Source organism: Melopsittacus undulatus, chromosome 1, assembly GCF_012275295.1.
Source record: "Melopsittacus undulatus isolate bMelUnd1 chromosome 1, bMelUnd1.mat.Z, whole genome shotgun sequence".
NCBI classification, from domain to species: Eukaryota; Metazoa; Chordata; class Aves; order Psittaciformes; family Psittaculidae; genus Melopsittacus; species Melopsittacus undulatus.
Window position 1 is genome coordinate 57,510,326 of NC_047527.1, and position 18,136 is coordinate 57,528,461.

Here is an 18,136-nt window from a genome sequence, read left to right on the forward strand (position 1 = left end):
TGATTAAAGAATAAAACAAATGTCCTATAGTTACATTGGCATTAGTGTTGAGCAAAAGGAATAATTTTCTTGTAGAAACTATTTTTCTTCATTTTCCCATACATTCTCCATTTTTTAAACAGGTCTGTGTTCTGTTTCTGCACTAAAACTACATTCTTAAGCAGCATTCTTTGCTTACTACTGCTTTAACCTTGGTTAGAGGCTGCTAGTGAGCATTGTGGGGTATTTCTTCGAAATGTTGGCTGAAGGGTGCTCTTTCACTACAATTTTACACTGGAAAGGAGGAACAATGTATGTTAGAGTACATATTCTGTGAGACTAAAGCCTATGTTAGGAAAGTAGTTTAATGGAGAGTAACATCAATATGATAAATCCTTTTAAATACTGTTACTGCCTTTTAAGACATTCACTTAACATTCTATATATTTATGTTATAGGCAAGATAGTAGATGGCGTAGTAGCTGAGTGTGTGTTATTCAAACTGACATTTTTGATCAGACTTGCAAAAATGAAAAGGGTATTGTCAGAAAAATGTCAGTTTTCATATACCTCAATACCAACGGAGATACACAGCTGGCTATTTGCGAATTCAGGTACATGCACAAATTCAAATTATCAGCACCCTGTTTGTGATATATCTTGCAGCATCTCCAGATAAGTGTGGATGATTTTTTGGCAGAAATATCAGTTTTAATTTTATTATAGTTAATAAATGTCTTTTGGTAATTATTGTAATTAACTGTGCTTTCTTTATGCCAACAGAAGTTGAAAATAACAAATGATGAAAAATTTTCTTTCTGTGCAATACTTAGTCTATATCTTCCCTCAGTTAAAAAAATGCATTAGCAAAATATACCAACAGTTAAAGTGACAGAATTACATGTGTTCCTATTCTGTAACTATTCATTCAGCTTGACAGATGCGTTGTTCAATATTTCCTTATTAAAAAAAAATATCTGTAGTACTCAAATAGTACAGAGAAAAGTAAGTAGTTAAACTGATAGTATATTCAATAGTAAGCATGCATTTTGATAGCTGGAGATACTTAAATTAAGGGTCTTGTGGTTTTACTTCATGACATTTCCTTTGTCTTTTTGTTTCCATGATTTCAACTTTTGTAATAACAGGACACTTCTCACAGTTGTAAAAAATATAAAAAAAAATCTCTTGGAGGCAACATCAGTCAAAACACAAAGAAAGCAAAAATTTCATATGAGTACCATATCTTATACAATATCTTATAATTGATCAATAGAAAGTAGTTTAAATAACAAAATTGCTTTCATAATTGCAGCCTACTATCTAATTTGAAAGCAAGTTTCAGTCTACATAGAGACTAATTTTCTGTTCTTAGACATTAAATAGAATTCATATCTCCTTCATTGCTTCCTAGCTGTGATTTAACAAAAAATTGCCGAATTCATGCATATCCAGTGTTAATCGGTAATACATGTTATTACACAAAGTAATGTTCCATATATTCCGCTGAGCAAAGATTGCTTTGCGTTTGTATCTGTGTTTGAGTGTGTGATGTGCCCTAAGTAATGAAGACACCATTAGATAACATTAAAATATTTCTAAGATAGATAGCATAATATTTGAATCATCAAAGGATGATATATATCCTGATGAAGGATAGTGGGTTTTGAGGTATTACTGATTTTTATGAGAAATTATGTGCCTACAGGCAATTTTGTTATTTGCTAGTGAAAAAAAAATATATTAAGCTGCGGCATATATTGTACGTGGCACAGTGTAATAGCACATCAGTCCTGTGAGAATTTTGTCATATTTTTTCTTATTAACTTCTAATTAAGGATGAGTGATTTTTAGAAGAGATAAATTGGCACTTTTTTGCACCATCTTTCTTAGTAGAGATTATGAAGTCTAAGTCCTGTCAGGACTAATGCAAACAGGAAAAATCCTCAATTTTTATTCGGATGAAGAATATTCAGTTGGATTTCAACCTCTTAGAGAAGGTTAAAGGGAAGGAGAGTCAAACATTTTAGGTTTATACAGTTTTACATTAGGAAAAGATCATAAAGTAAGTGCGGCTTTTGATTTGCACAAGGACAATGTTTGGTGACCCTCTGTAACACTGCATATGTGTTATTTCCAACTTAAACCCTTGGTCACATCACTTTATATGAGCTGCATGAGAAAGGGAAAAGACAAACTTCCTCATCTTTGTTTTTAAACTTTAGGAGTTGTGCATGAATTGAGTAATTTTTTTTATGAGGGCAATAATTTGCTGCTGCAAATGATGGAAGGGATCTCCTGGAATGGAGGGCACTGTCTTCCAGAGCAGGAAATAACGTTACTGACAGAGACAAAAGCTGAACTGAGCAGGAGTGGTCACCTCTCTGGGGCTTTATCTCAGGCTATGCTCTCAACTTCTTGTGGTGGAAGATGACAGGATTACACAATGTGAACACAGGAGGTAAATGTGAAAGAATGTGAAGGTTTCAGAATTCAGAGGGTATTTGGTTTAGTACACACACAAAGTGCTCCCTAAGTTACGAGTCTGAAAACAGTTCTGCACCTAGCCTTAAAGATCTGGAGAATCTCTAAGGACACTGAAGTGAAATGCATCTGTGTACCTGTACCTCTGCCATACCACCCCCTCCCTGTAGAATATGTTGTGTAACATGAATTATTTTAAACTGTGAGTAGCAGAAGAGCTCTTTCACTGTTACAAATTTAGATTTCTAGCACCATTTGCTAATATTATTTCATCATCATTATTATATTAGCAAACCAATTGATCATCCTGTTGTATTGCACACTTGCATTACACTACTTCAGAGGTTGGAGTAGGTACAGCACCATTTTAATCACCTGGGAAATGAAGTAGAAATTACCTCAGCATGACTCAAAGATCAGTTAGACTGCAGAAAAATACTGCCAATAACACGGTGTCTGTTTTCAGATAGCAAGTTTACAAATTTGTTCCCAGTAATATTTCCTATGCAATAAACAATGCATAATTAAGGTCTCCCATCTCTGTACTTTAGCTCACCTCATGACATCTGTATAGCAGCATTTTGTAATTGAATAACAGTAAAATTGAAAATGCAGGTATTTGGATTTTATTTATAGCTATGAAAGCATGCTTTACCATTAATCATTCAGTCTAAGAATTCTGTTATCTTAAAAGGAAACTAAATTTTTCAATGACAAGTAGCACTTAGGACTAAAAACTCAGCATTTGCCACCAATAAATCTAATCCACATGCATTACAGAGAAAAATTTTGCTGACGGTGTTTTATGACTTAGTGCCACTATAATATTTCATCTGTTTCAATATATGCATATAATCAAAATAAAGAAGTAACAGTAATATGTCTGTTTTGTGACATGGTAGCTGTCATTCTTAACGATTGCTACTATGAGTTATGCCTTTGTGTACTACACATTCTGCAATTTTTTAAAATAATAATTAATATTTAATTTGTTATCCAGAAAGACAAAGCATTCTATAGACCTTCTGCAAAAGAATGTTAAACTGCTTTCTTAGATACACATGATGAAAGGAGAAATATCGCTTTGGCTTTGAAAGGTAACTCAGCAGCTTCTAAAGAACATTCCACATGTCTGTCAAGGAAAAGGTTGAAGGAAATCCCTTGCAAGTAGGCAATACCTATCAGGATGCATTAGATAAAACTAACTCACACAGTATCCTCATACCCTCAACCTTCCAAATACATTTGTAGGTAATGTTGATGCTTCTGACAGCAGACACAAATCCTCACAGTTCTGTGGAAAGATATTTCAGTTCTGCATTGAAACTGTATTTTCTGTAGTATTAAATAGTCATTTTTGTAAGATACACATTTTGAGTTTTGTGGCAATACAATGTATGTTATGGCCCACACTGTGCAAAATATAGTAATTATCTTATAGGGCTCAGAGTAAAGTAAGATAATTTTCTTCTCTGTGGCAGTCGGTGAAAAGTCTAATCTGGATCTAATCATCAATGTCTGGCAGTTAAGAAGCAGCCACTTAAATTAAACTGCCAAACACTCTGAAAAGCAGTTTCTGGATCCCAGCTTTCAGCATCTAGATGTTCCTGTAATAGAGAGAGGCAAGTGGACTGAGAAGATGAAAACAAAGACTCTTACAAGAAACAGCTTTCTAGAACAATGGGTTTTTTTGCTTGTTTCCAGAAAAAAAAAAATCCCTACTGGAAATGTGGTGTGAGAGCACATATAAATAGAACAGGCTGCTTTTACATGAGCCCTGTTTTGAATGTATATTGATGTTAAGCTGGATTTATGGAAATGCCAATATGTTTTCCTTTATCCTTAGATGTTGGTAAAATTAGAAAGGTTAATTTAGTGTTTGTTTACTATCAATCTCATTCTGTATTTCAAAAATGTACCCATTTAATCTGTGTGCAGGCATAATGAAGGAAAGTAATAAAATGCAGATTTTGTAAAATATGTAAAATGTTAAATGCTGACCACACTCCATGAAAAATTTCAGGCTTTATACAGAGCTATGCATTCCATCAGCATATATATTGTTCTATTTAGTCAGAAAAAATATTGCTAGAGATAAGGGAAGGAAACGTGGGAGCACTAGACTTTTTTTTGCACTGTCACCTTTGAGCCACTAGCCTTTCTGCACTAATTCCCCCAAGTTTATCTCTTGCTGGAAGCAGATACTGGGTGACTCAGTAGAAAACCTCCTGGGAGGGAGACTTAACTTACCCATGTCCTGGTGCACTGACCCTCAGCTCCCAGAATGTGGCAGTACATCTTGTGGTCCACTTTTGCGATCTCCCTGGCATGAAGCCCTCTCCATGGGTAGGTCTGATTTATAAGGTATGGCTCTGGTTCAACAGACCTCACAAATATCCAAGGAAATTACAAAGGATGAAGGAGAGGAAGGGAAAAAGGAGGGAAATTTATTCATGCATGAGCAGAAGACGGATTTTGGAGGTAGGCTTTTAAACAAATTCATCTTACTGCTTTTAAAAGTCCTAAGTTTTTGTTGATGTCCAGAAACATGCTTATTCTCTCCTTACTTCCATCAAGGAGACTGTACCTGTAGAATATAGAAGTGTTAAGGACCAGTATGCTGTTAACTCAGTATTCTCACAAAGTTAAATGTCATCTCCATGTTACTGACAGAGTGATCTGTCTTTTACCACCAGAAGCTGAGCATGTAATGAGAAGACTAGCTTTGGGGATCTGTGTTCTGGGACAATGACCACAGAAAAATTAGGAAGGGTTAAGGGAAACCGCTATTCTTACAGCACTCTGAGGAAGTCCCTCAAATTGTTTGTGTCGCTGGGACAACAACCACATTTGGCTCTCGCAAGTCCCAAAACAGACTCTATCATTTGAACTGTCTGTCTAGGAACTTGGTCGGGTGATAGGCAGAATAACTCAGGAACAATCTGTTCCCGGATTATTCAGGGTCCTGAGCGAAGGAGGGTATCCGTAGGTTTTTAGAAACCTGTAATTGCATGCCTGTCTTCCCTTCTTGTCTAGCAAATGTTTCTGTCACTTGAGACCTAACCAGGAGAGGAATTTAGGACTGTACCAATTAGGCATGGAAAGATTTTTCTTGGATATAAATTTTCACTAATTACAGTGAGTCATCATCACTAGATGCTTCAGGCTTTAATGCAGTATTTTTCTCTCTCTCCGAATTTCAACATTATGCTGGAGAGATTGTCACAAAAGTATTTTCCAGATGTCCCCAAAAATAGGAATGAAAGAACTGTGGCAATTTAATAGAGACATTTCTAGATGACTGGAGTCACGCACCCCTAAAGATAATCAGATATAGACTGACTGTGACAATGGATGCTCAGTGTGTGCCTGGTGCCAAGCTGCTCCATAAAGTTTCCCTTAGGTGAAGCATATCCTGTAATAAAAGACAGCCAACCTAGTTGAATGACTTTTATTAGTTGTGGTTTCACACTGTGTGACTTTTTGTTTGATCAGTGCCAGAGATATTGTGATGCTAAGTTTGAGAAGTGGATAGGATGAGGCTGGATGTCTTAGTGAGGACTGTTGTAGTGTCTCAGAGGGTTATGCCTTGGGGGCTTTATGTCTTGGTAAACTGGCAGATAGGGAGCTCTCAGATGTATGTCAATGGGATGCGATGGAGGACTCAGAAAGTACTAGGAGGTTTTGAACTTTCATAATAATGTTCCAACTAGTGCCCAGATTTCTCTGAGACTAGAAGAAGGTGAACAGAACTGAAGAAATTAATTATTCGGACTAATCTGACAGGCATAGCCATTCAGTACAGCAGAGAAGAATGTTTTGTGTTTGAAGATCTCTTTTATTACTGTTTTTTCCGTTCCTCCTGGAAAAATTGTCTAGAACATTTAGAAAGAAAAAGTACTTTAACAGTTCAGATTCACCTAAAAAGTAGAAAAGAATATTTCAGATATTATATGTAATATTTTTCTAAATTGCATTTTTCTTTCAAGAAGGGCTACTAGAAATATACAGCATTGAAAACTCAATTATCATTTCTCTTTTTTTTTTAACTCCACCTATCCCCAAATTTGAAAATGGAAGATGTAGTCCTAATAGAGTAAACCCTTTTAGAAGTTCATAAATCAAGGCAAAGTAATTCATGTGCAACTTTAAGGTAATAACTTATGTTTCAAAACAAGCATATTGTCATAAAGCTGGTCTCTAAGAGGGTATTGATTTAGCTTCACAATTTTTTGAGTAAAATGTTAACATGAACTTTTTTTTTTCTTTTTCCCAGAGCTAGAGGCGGAGGAATGGTGCAAACATCTCTGCATGGAGTGTCTAGGAACCAGGCTCAATGATATAAGTCTTGGGGAGCCAGATTTGCTCGCTGCTGGAGTCCAGAGAGAACAAAATGGTAAATAACTCTAACCGCTCCTAGATCAGGTCTTAGGCAATGTCCTATCTTATCTTGCTTGTGTTTTTTTGGAAGGATTTTTACTATTGGCTAAAATATAATATCATTAATACCTAAATGTTTGAATGTGGTTTTGAGGCTTAATCCTATTATTCCTACAAATAAAGATGATTAAATTCCATGTCAGATAGCTCACATAGAGTGACTTCATGTCTTATTTGCATTCACTTTTTGCTGTCATAGGAAATTATGACTATAACCCTTCTGGTTCTGGAAACAATGGCATCTGTGCAGAAGAATAAACAGCAGCTGTTGTTCCACAGCCTTGAAAAGATAGCGTGAACATATCAACACTACTTTGGTCTGCAAAACACATACTTGCTTTAAACACATACCTGTCATAAAAAATTAATTCAAGGTCATCTAAATGTTGTCAAATACAGGTGAAAAGGGCAGCGACAGATGCTAGTCAGCATTAAGCATGAGCTTGCAAGTCTTCATATGAAGACTATTTGGAACAGAACTTTGGATTAGACGTGTACAGGAAGGATACTAGTGCACGGTACTTGCAGTAACAAAAGAAAAGCTGTGACTGTCCTTTCATTTAATTCCTATTAATGAACATGATGGCAACACAAAATGTGCTCATTTATTCCTCTCTCTATTACAGCTCTTAATGATTATTACTGTCTTGAAGCTTTTACAAGATCCAATAGCTTTTAACAAAGTAATAAACCAAACTGCCTCAATGGTCATAAAATACCAAGCCAGCTATCATCATAAACAAAAATAAGTAGTTAAATTATTGCATGAATAGCACTGTATTAATTATATTGCATTAATTTTGTAGAAGAATCTAGACATCCCTGAACCTAATGACATAAAATATACAGAAATCTTTGAGAATTCTTTTTCAAACATCAGACATGTTCAAGTGCGATTTAAAAGAAGTTCAAAATGTTTGTGAAGTTGTTTGCCAGCTATGAGACACAGGATTTAATTTGTAGTCTCAAAATACTTAACAAAGGGAGAGCTACTAATGTAGGAAAGTGCTAATGAGCAGACACTACTCAAAGCATCCTATCAGCTCTATGCTCATAGGCTATAGGTATAAAACTCATATGCATGCTGTTGAAGACAGAAGTATGTGAGCAGATGGAACTCCTTCACAAATGCAAAAGGGAACAAATCATCAAAAGCATGTGATGTGAGCAGAAAAATAGCTTGAAATTCCTCGAGCTTTCTGCAGTGAATTCATACACTGTCCAGCAGCTTTCAGACATAGATGTGAAATATTACATTTCATCTTGTTCTGGAAAGAGATCCAGTTACACACACATGACCTCCAGAAGACATAGTTTAGTTCTGTTGTGTGAACTAGTCTTGATGCGATTGCCTTAGACTAGAAATTAATTGCAGTGCTATCAACCAGTGTATATGAGCATAATTAGCATCTTTATTGTTCTAAGTAAATAAATGAAAAGAAACAAACAAATAAAACATGTATTTGTTGTACAAATCAGATGAATAAGAATGCATGAAGGGTATTATTAGACATACTCTTAAACCAAATGGCTGAATAGGTATAATTCAAATATTTGACGAGCATCCTCTGTTAAATCATTAGATACAGTATCTCAGACAAGTAATTCTGGTACCTATGCACTTTCTTCACCCATAATTTTTATGCACAATTCTGCATTTTAATAAGCGTTTGTAAAAGTCAAAGTTGTTTGACGCAAAGCAAATTCTGTGTAGGGGGATTTTTAATCAACTTGGAAGGGGGGAAGTGTACAGTGACTATTCGTATGAAATCTAGCATTTTGTTCATTTTGCTGTGCTGTAAAACCTGCAGTTGCGCTCAAATTTCTTTAGCAGATTCCTTTTGTAAAATAGTTGAGTGGAGCCGTGACTTCAGTTTGCATTAGTTATCTTATTCTGCAAGCTTGGCAGTGTCATTCCCCACATGACAGTGTTATGGAAAAGGTGACTAATTGGAGGGTGGAATCAATTTGTGAGTTATGATTAAAAAAAAAATTCTTGTACATTTTCCCCATATTGTAGTTTTTAAAGGCAAAACTGGAAAATTGTAGTTCCAAGGGTACCTAAAAACATTTCAAAAGTATACTGAGCTTTTGCTGCCTTTTGTTCTGACCTGAAACTGAAAGGTCAAAGTTAATTTTCCAATTTGAAATTTGTGAAAAGTGACTATATGTATGAGATGTCTAAACCTTGCTCTTTGTGAAAATGGCAGACGTGTCACTCAGGGTTTTTTTGGGTGTGTGAGTGTGTGTTTTAAGTAAAAACTGTACACCTGTATAGTACCTATAGTACTCATTATTTCTGAACATTTTTCAAGTATGTCAGCTTCATAGAATTCCTCTTGAGCTAGTCAATGTATTAATATTTACTTGAAACAGAGATGTGGGAATACTGTTTGTATAACCTGTGATAGAATCATAAAGCCTCAGCATCTAGTTTCATGCACGTTCTGTTGCTTGTACCATACAAAGGCTTTCTTTCAGGTCACTGAGCAAAAAATGTCTCTCAGTATCTGAGCAAGACCACAGATTGCATTGTCATAAAGACTAATGATTTTTCAGTTTTAAAAGTGTTATTTTTTTACATTTTAAGAGCTAAAAGCAAATTAATAATGGTGTTTTGCTGTTGATATCTGTGTGATATGACAGGGTGTTAATAACATCAATCCCCAAAAAACAGGTGTATTAACCATTAATCCTACCTCTTTTAATTTCACCGTCTTTCCCACCATTAATTCCACTATCTTTTTTTGAATCATTATTTTGCCCTAAAGATTTTCTCAATTGTTTAAAATTTTATATACTTCCTTGATCGTAAAAGAACTAGCCTATGGGCAATAATATTTTTACTATGCTATGTTCTTCATCTGCCTAACTACTCACCTATTCCTGTCCTTAATATTTTCATGATGTATGTTATGTATTTGTAAGGGTATCCATTGAAGGGATCAGATAAACTTGCTATCTCAGGAAAAAAACAGTGTGATTTCTGTTGTATTGATGTGTGTTTTAGCAGCTGTATGTGACCACTGTAGCCAGTGCCTTCAGTTTGCAACATTCGTAATGATTTTCGTGATTATTATTATATATTCCTAGGACCATAAAAATTGCTACTTATATTTTTATAACCAAGAATTTGCATTTCAGAAAATACTTGGCAAGGAAAATATATTTGCTTTATTGGATTTGTCTAATACCTCTTTTTGTTATATCTGAGCCTGTTCATCTTCTTGCTCTCACTCTTGTGGTTCTGAGATGAGCTTTTGATTTCAGAAGGAAAGACACCTGATATCTTTGTGATACACATGCAATAATATGGTTTTCAAAACTGTTCCAAAGGCTGGCAAAATTGCTGTTTGGTGTGCAAATGTTGTGGCTAAAAGACCATACATTCATAAAGCATTTCTGTCATATGAGATTAAAAACTTATGGCAGTGCAGCAATCTGAAAGAGATGTTGTTTTTTTTTTCCAATTCTAAGTTGTTCAGTAAGTGCTAGTGAGATCTATTTTATCGTAGTTACACTGTTGTGTGACCCTCCAGCACCAAGCAATTCTGCAGTGGTGATAGCTAAAAGAACCAAACTATAGATCTGCACTGGTTGTAGCAGGGACCTTTAGCTATTGTGTCTTGTAGGAAGAATAGAGAAAACATCTAAGCAATTCTTGTGCAAAGCACATCAGTAACAGAAAGCTTCTCACTGGATTTCATCCCTGTTATTACTTTCAAGAAGTATTACTGCAAGTCTTGTTGTGTAAACTCTACTGTAGAAAATGACCCTTAGGTGGTTTTCTTTTTACATTTAAGGCTCACAACTAATGGCTACTTAGTCTGCAATGATACGCAGATTCCAATAAAAGTGATATTTGGAATGGAACATCTGTTACTCTCTAACCATTTTGCCTTCTCTCTCCTGCAAATCCAAGTGATTTGTTTGTGTTTCTCAGCCCTATAGCAGCAATCATGTTTGTTTCTGTTTAAATTTATTTTTACACCAGAATCTCTTACTGTTTATGAATGCTCATTTAGATTATTTGATAAAGAATAAAAATACAGTATTAGATCAAAATCAGTAAAGGCGAAATGAACCTGTTCAAGTAACTAATTTAGTATAATGGCAGTGGAGCTGTATATACAATGGTAAGACAAATAATAATGCACAGTTATAACTTCAGAAAAGAATATCTGGACTCAGTAACACTGGATCTAATAACACTATTGACAAGTAATTTTCTAAGCAATATCCTGTGATACTGAAACACACATTTCATATTCCTTAGGTTTCTTAAGCTGCTGCTAGGGAAAGAAATCTTAAATGTAGCGTGCTATGTTCATTTGGAAGAATTGGAAACTTCCAGCTGTTAATGCATTTAGAAGAATTTGTGATACACTTCAAAATATAACTACAAGAACAAGTCTACTTTTTTTTTTAAATATATTTACCTGCCTGCCTTTGATCATATCTAGAATTTGTTCATGCTCATGTTTGGTTGGTTGGTTTTTAAATATCACTATTTCCAACATGTCACTATTTTCTTTCTTTATGAAAGGAGGTAATTAGAAAGAAGCCTTCCAAATAGACAGTAGACAATGACAGACTATGTTTACTGAGAAAAGAAACCAGACTATTTAAGACAATATTGGTTACAAAAACATTATGCATGCACAGTGCAAATAAGTTCACTCTTTAAGCACAAGTGCTTCCCTTTGGTGAACTCCATTCCTAGGTCTTTTAAATGCTAAATGATAATACTATAGTAGGTTAATACTTGCACTAAATTATATTCCATTAAGCTTTTCTTGTAAACCTGATATAAACACTGAAGAAAATAGACAAATGTAAGGCAATTTTTTAATTGAAGAAAAGGTCTGATCCAGCTTTGGTGCTGTAACATTGCTGATGTTAATATGATGCTTTTTTATTATGTGTTACTGGTGCTTTGGCCTATTTGTTTTGTTTTTTTAAATTAATTATGAAACTAAATTTTATTTTAGAATTCTGGTAAAGTTTGTAAGACAACTAATTTCTTACTTTTACTCCCTGCCTAATATTTAAATTATTATCTCATAAAATTATTTCCTTTGTAAAGTTTTTCCTCTTTTTCATAACATTTGTTTTACTCTCTTTTTATTTTTTTTTAATATTCCACAGTGCAGCAGTCTTGCTTTCTGGGTTTTAATTGAAAGACCATCATTAATTTCTGTTAGCAAAAATGTAGCTTTACATAGTGAATTACTTCCTTGAATTCTCAGAAGAGGATTATGAATTATTTCTTTATGCTACATACTGAGATTACAAGCTACAGCCAAACCATAGAGTCTTTGTAATTATTTTCACAAAGATGACTTGTTCTGGGGTATTTTCTAGACTCTGTAGAATCTCTGTTAGTGATTTATTACATAAATGCATTTTTCTTGTTGTTTATTCATCTTCTGTGATCCTTAATGCATTATTATATTCTGGGGTTTGGCTGGGTTTTTTGGGTTTGGGGTTTTTTTGTGGTTTTGGGTTTGGTGTCTTTTTCATAAACCAAACATAGCCTGCTTTATTCAGAGAAGAAAGTTGTTTACAGTTTTAATGGCTGGCTAAGCCAGTGAGAGTTCATATTCTTCTCTACTTTTCTATTTATCAGTGAAACAATTTAAAATAGTTTATTTATAGTGTAATTTATATTTTCATTGAGATGTTGATAAATGTTTCCATTTTTAATGGAAGGAAAGCAGAAAGATTGCAAACAAAAGAATAAAATTAATTCTGGAGTCCTGGTTCTTCACTGTGTAAAGCAGGACAGAATCATCCTCATAGACCTGACATATGAATGAACAGAAAATGTCCTGACTTTAAGACTTAAAGCTCTCTTTCCATGTGAAAGTTAGCCACAGACGGGCAGTGGCAGAAATCTCAAAGATGGGAGATTTTTTTTTTCCCAGATAGAAACTGAATGTTTGTTTTTAAACCCTCTTCTCATACAGACCTCACCAACCTGCCTGCCTCCTGCTATAAGTGTTTTTTCCTCCCATTCAAGCTTAAATGAAACAAAGCATATTGACTGCAAGATTTCAATGTCATCTGGTCAGTTTTCTAAGTGGAATGACATAGGCAAAGGAATCCAGTGATAAAATGCTAAAACCATTATCATTGGGCCTCACAGTCATTTTTTTTCTTCCCTGGTACAGCTGGGCTTGGAGCTGAAAGGCTGAGGGTTTTTTCAGAGCTGCTGCCAAGTCACTGTTTCAGTCAATATGCTTGTTTTAACGAAGACACTTGTGCTCCTGTGCTCTGAAAAACATTATTAAAGGTCATATTCTTGCCAAAACCTAAATGCTAAACACCTTTACATGCAGAAAATGTATGATGAAGTATTGCTCTGCTTACTCTAGGAAATGGGAAAGAGCAGTTACATTGAAAAGAGTGGAATAACAAGAGTTGATATAGCAACATTTTTTTTCTTATCCTGGCTCCCCCACTCCCTGAACTTTGATCTCAGAGATTTTAGAGGAGGGAGGAGGATAGTGATGCTGGATGCTGAGGAACTGCACCTGCTCAATCTCAGCCTTGTCTTGTTCAACAGGATAGCATCTCCTTGTTTGCTATCTTCAATCTCCCTATTTTCTGGGTCCCTCATTAAATTGTGTTTATTTATGTAATCTTACATAATGAATCAGAGAATCATAGGATAGTTAGGGTTGGTAAAGTGAACTGTTATTATCTCATCACACTCATGTGCACATAGTATCTGATCCACAGAAAAACAAAATATCCTGTTCAATGTGATTCAGAAGATCTGATGAAAGAATTCAGCAGGGATTTCCAAATCTAACCTATTCTTGCCTGGTTAAGTCTAAGGGCAAAACTTGCCACTAAAAATTTAATGATTGTATTACAGTTATCTAGATACGTCTTTTAAATATTTTCTGAAATGGAAAAATTGGACCTTGCATTCCTAAAATCTTTTAATAGTATCTGCACCTTTCCATGTCCTAAATTTCCCACTACACAAAAGCATTCGTTTTTATTTCAGAAACAAATATATCCGTCCTCAATCTTCTCCAACACATACATTTATACACTTGCTTTTCTTCCTAATTTGAGTAAGTTCCAACTGTACTACATTTTGCCCTACAGCTGATGTTCAGTTTAATCAGACATACTTTCTTTAATCCATGACACTTCACCTCAGACACTGACCTTCCAAAGTCAGCAAATGTCTCCTGACAGTTTGAGGACACCATATGTCCTGAATACCCTTCATGCAATAATATCCTCAAACACTTCAGAGAAGTTGAGCATTTCATGAGTTTCCTGGTAATTTCTAAACCAAGTTGAAATATGCTGTACCTTCAGAACAACAGTTTAATATTTACTTCAGAAAACAATTGTGCCTTTCCATTTTCTCTGCTGTCTAAGGCACTCTGTCACTGAAGACAGGGAAAGAGAAAGATTTGTGTTCTCATATGGTAGCACTGTTCCCCCATAGACGTATTTTGTGATATCATGTAATGTAAAAGAGAACCGACTGATATGTCAATCATCTGCATCTTCGTTTTAAATAGAGGAGGTGAGTAACAATGAGTAACAGCATGACAATGCAAAACTGGAGCATAAACTTCTTTTTTATGATAAAAGCATACCTGCATAGCTCCTAGGCATTTTTGCATGACCATCGTTACACACAGATACTGAAAAAGGACATCTATCTATCTATCTATCTATCTATATCTATCTATCTTTATCTATCTATCTATAATATCATTGCAAAGTATAACCTACCATATTCTCGACCATTCCCTTCCCAATGTACTCATTGACTCATACTCCCATGTGTGAGTCCTTTCATTTACTTTAGTAGGCACTTGGTTAGAGTTGTGCCCAATGCATTCCACTGAGGGTTAGGGGAAATTCTTTGCAGTGATCTCAGAAGCACATGCTAATCTATTTGTGCTTTGTGTCAGATAGCTTTTACAAAACATAAGGAGTTTCACACTTTGGACTTTAGTCATAAAATGAAACTTTTAGGGCAAACAATCATTATTGTGATTAATGCGAATTAGAGCCTGGGAGAAGAGGTTGAATGGCTGAGAATGAATGAATAAACTGGGGAGTTGTTGATAGGACAAAATTAAATTGCCTGAAACAGAATAGCATTGGGGATGACAAGTTTACTTCTAGCTGTGCAAGGCAGTGATTCTTACTGCTCATGAGCAGTTCCCTGCTTCCATTAATTCCTCAGCCAAACTTTTGCTACTCTATTCTCTCTCTCTCCATTATATACATATTTCTAACATATTTTATATTAACTCACTTATTTGCAATATTTTCACTGACTTTTCAGAAGTGTGTGTATATATATATATATAAAATGTTTTAAAACTAGAGCCATAGTATTTGTGATATTGAATGTCAAACAATGAGAAGCTGCATCTAATTTTGACTGTTATGATAATTTTTTTTCACCTTATTCCTCTTCTGATTACTTTAAATTCCTTCATAATTTTTATGAGAAAATGCAGTTCAAATGGTAGCATAAAAATGTACCACACCAAGCTGTGTACCACACCATTTATCAAGTAGTTGGAGACAAGTTTCTGATCAGGTATCCCTTTAAAGTACATTTTCCCAGTACTGATTATTGAGTGAGCATTGCACGTGCTCATACTTTAAATTGTTCTTAACTTTTTTGTTAATACCTTTCAGAGCAGTAGCATTAAGATTTTGTATTTCTATCCTACATCAAAACTGAAAAAAAAATGTGAGAGGAACTTGTGAATCAGCTGCAATCTGCCCTATTATGCTATTAAGCCCCTAAGATTTTAGTGTCTTTAGAGTTAAAATATAGACGAGCACTTTCAACTCTACAACTTGAAATTTAGCTGATATTTTCATTCTTCATAGAAGCAACCTATACAAACATTAGTTATTCTTCAAAGAAAATTGCATTTTGATTTAAAATTCTGCTGCTATTCCTGTGATGCAATTCCTTCCATGTGAGTTAATGGTGTTTTATATCATCTTGTGTTGGGTTTTTGTTTTCCTTTTTTTTTTTTAAGGATACTTTTTGCATTGCTTGTTAGATCAAATGCAATTCAGGCACTTCAGAAAATTCTTAATGCCCTTTGCCTCTTACTGCAATGAGTACACTTTGCAGTGAAAGAGCAGCTGATAGCAGTTGATGTCATGATCATAATAATATATCATGTAGAATCAGTTTTTTCAAGAAAGCAACAGATTATTTAAAAGGTTATTAATTTGACAGATGATAATGACTTGGCAAATAAATAGAAATTGAACACAAGGAATGTAATTATTAGCAACCTTTGGTAAGTAAACCTGGGTTTGCTATTTTAAGTACGGGCTTTTTAAGGGGCAGTGGTTTGCCAAGATACCTACCTTTGAGAGAGGAGTGTCTGTCAGAGTGCAAGTCATTGTGAATTTTGATTTGCAAAGAGTTGTGGACCTTAAAATGACAAAAAAGGACTTAGTTAAGTTGATGTCAGAGGGACATATGCAGATTATTTGCGAAAGATGTTTCAGTCTTACTCCACCAATGTAAACTAGCAAGGCTTCTTCGACATCAGTGGATCCTCTCCTCTGTTCAAAGCTAGAAACTGGACCTTGATTTCTGAACCAGCAGTACCTAAAGACATATTTTTTTCTGAGTATGAAATCTTGCTTTAACTGGCCGTGTCTTATTCTGTGTTTGTTTGCTGTTTTTTTTTTTTGCAGAACGATTCAATGTATATCTTATGCCTACACCAAATTTAGATATCTATGGGGAATGTACAATGCAGATCACACATGAAAACATCTATCTCTGGGACATCCACAATGCCAAGGTCAAGTTGGTCATGTGGCCTCTGAGCTCTTTGAGGAGATACGGTCGTGACTCAACATGGTTCACATTTGAGTCTGGAAGGTAAGAGTTAATGAGAAACAGTGAGAAGAAATAAGCAGTGGTTTTGGGGAAACAGTCTGATAAGTTAGATTAACCTTTCATTATAAAGCAAGATGAAATATATAGCCTTTCCATAGACTTTAGTTTGTTGAAGATTACCTTTCAATATATTCAACCCAGTGTTTGAAATAAATGTTAGTGTATCTTATGTTTAAAATGAGCTTAAGCTTCCTTTGACTTTCATTTAACTGCAGTTGAATTGTCATTCTAAAGGTTTATGAGTCTCACTGCGCTTAAACACTGGTGTGGTATAATTTGAGTACTTTTGATGTAGAATAAATTAATTCTGGATCATGAAAAAGGCTCATCACACAGTATGAATGGAATAACTTCCATTACGATAGTTATTACTCTTTTTGGATGTCCTTGATGAATGATTGCCACCCTGGAGTATAATTGCAAGCAGGAGCACAGAGAACACCGTGAACTCATAGAAAGGCTAGCTCTTTTTTCTGCCTGCAGTTTTAAACCTCATTGCCATTTCCATCCTCAGATCAGTTTTAAATGTCCACGGAGCTCTGTTCTGCCTCCCTTTCATATCTTTTTAACGCATTTCATATCTCGCCGTTAGATCCACTGCCTTCCATATGAGACACTGCATGTCTGTGCAGAAATTACTCTGTGTTTATCTCTGTGTTTGGTGATGTTCCATTTTGTATTTCATGGTTCTAGACTCTACCTCATAAAGTTTGTCATACTCCCCTTCTGTGGAGCCTGAATTTTCTGAAGTAATCTGAAATCACAAGTGTCTCAGGCTACACACACAATCTTTATACACATTTTGCTGTGTACTTACTCAATAAACAAATATTCCCGAAAGTACAGTTCGTGATCTCAGACAAAAGCATGGATCAATTCAATCCTACAGCCTAAGGAGGTAATGACCAAAATTCCTCTGCAGTCTCTTATAGATGGAGTTACCACTTAGCTTGAAACTATATATTCAGACTGATGTCACCTGAGCACTTTAGTGCTCTGTTAGTTTTCTGTGATGACTTCATCACTAAAATCTCTATTGTCCTGGGTTTGGCTGTAGCAGTCATTTTTCTCCTTCTTAGTAGCTGGTGCAGTGCTGTGTGGTTTACTTTCAGCCTGGGAACAATGCGGATAACGCCAATGTTTTTAGTTGTTGCTGAGTAATGTGTACTCTGACCAGAAGTCAGAAGGGAAGGCCCAGATCGCTGGTTGGGTCGGGCTAGGTATCGGTTGGCTGGTGGTGAGCAATTGTATTCTCTCCCCTTGTTATTTCCCTTATCCTTATTATTATTAGTGGTAGCAGTAGCG

General features: G+C 35.2%; 1 protein-coding gene across 1 annotated transcript in view; it reads left to right on the forward strand.

The window, feature by feature from the left end:
* Positions 1-18,136, forward strand: part of DOK6 (docking protein 6) — a 236,768-nt gene that overhangs the window by 133,689 nt on the left and 84,943 nt on the right. Inside the window, exons 4-5 of the mRNA XM_034064995.1 lie at positions 6,740-6,859; positions 16,624-16,813. Coding sequence (XP_033920886.1) covers positions 6,740-6,859; positions 16,624-16,813 — 310 coding nt within the window. The remainder of the gene's footprint in view (positions 1-6,739; positions 6,860-16,623; positions 16,814-18,136) is intronic.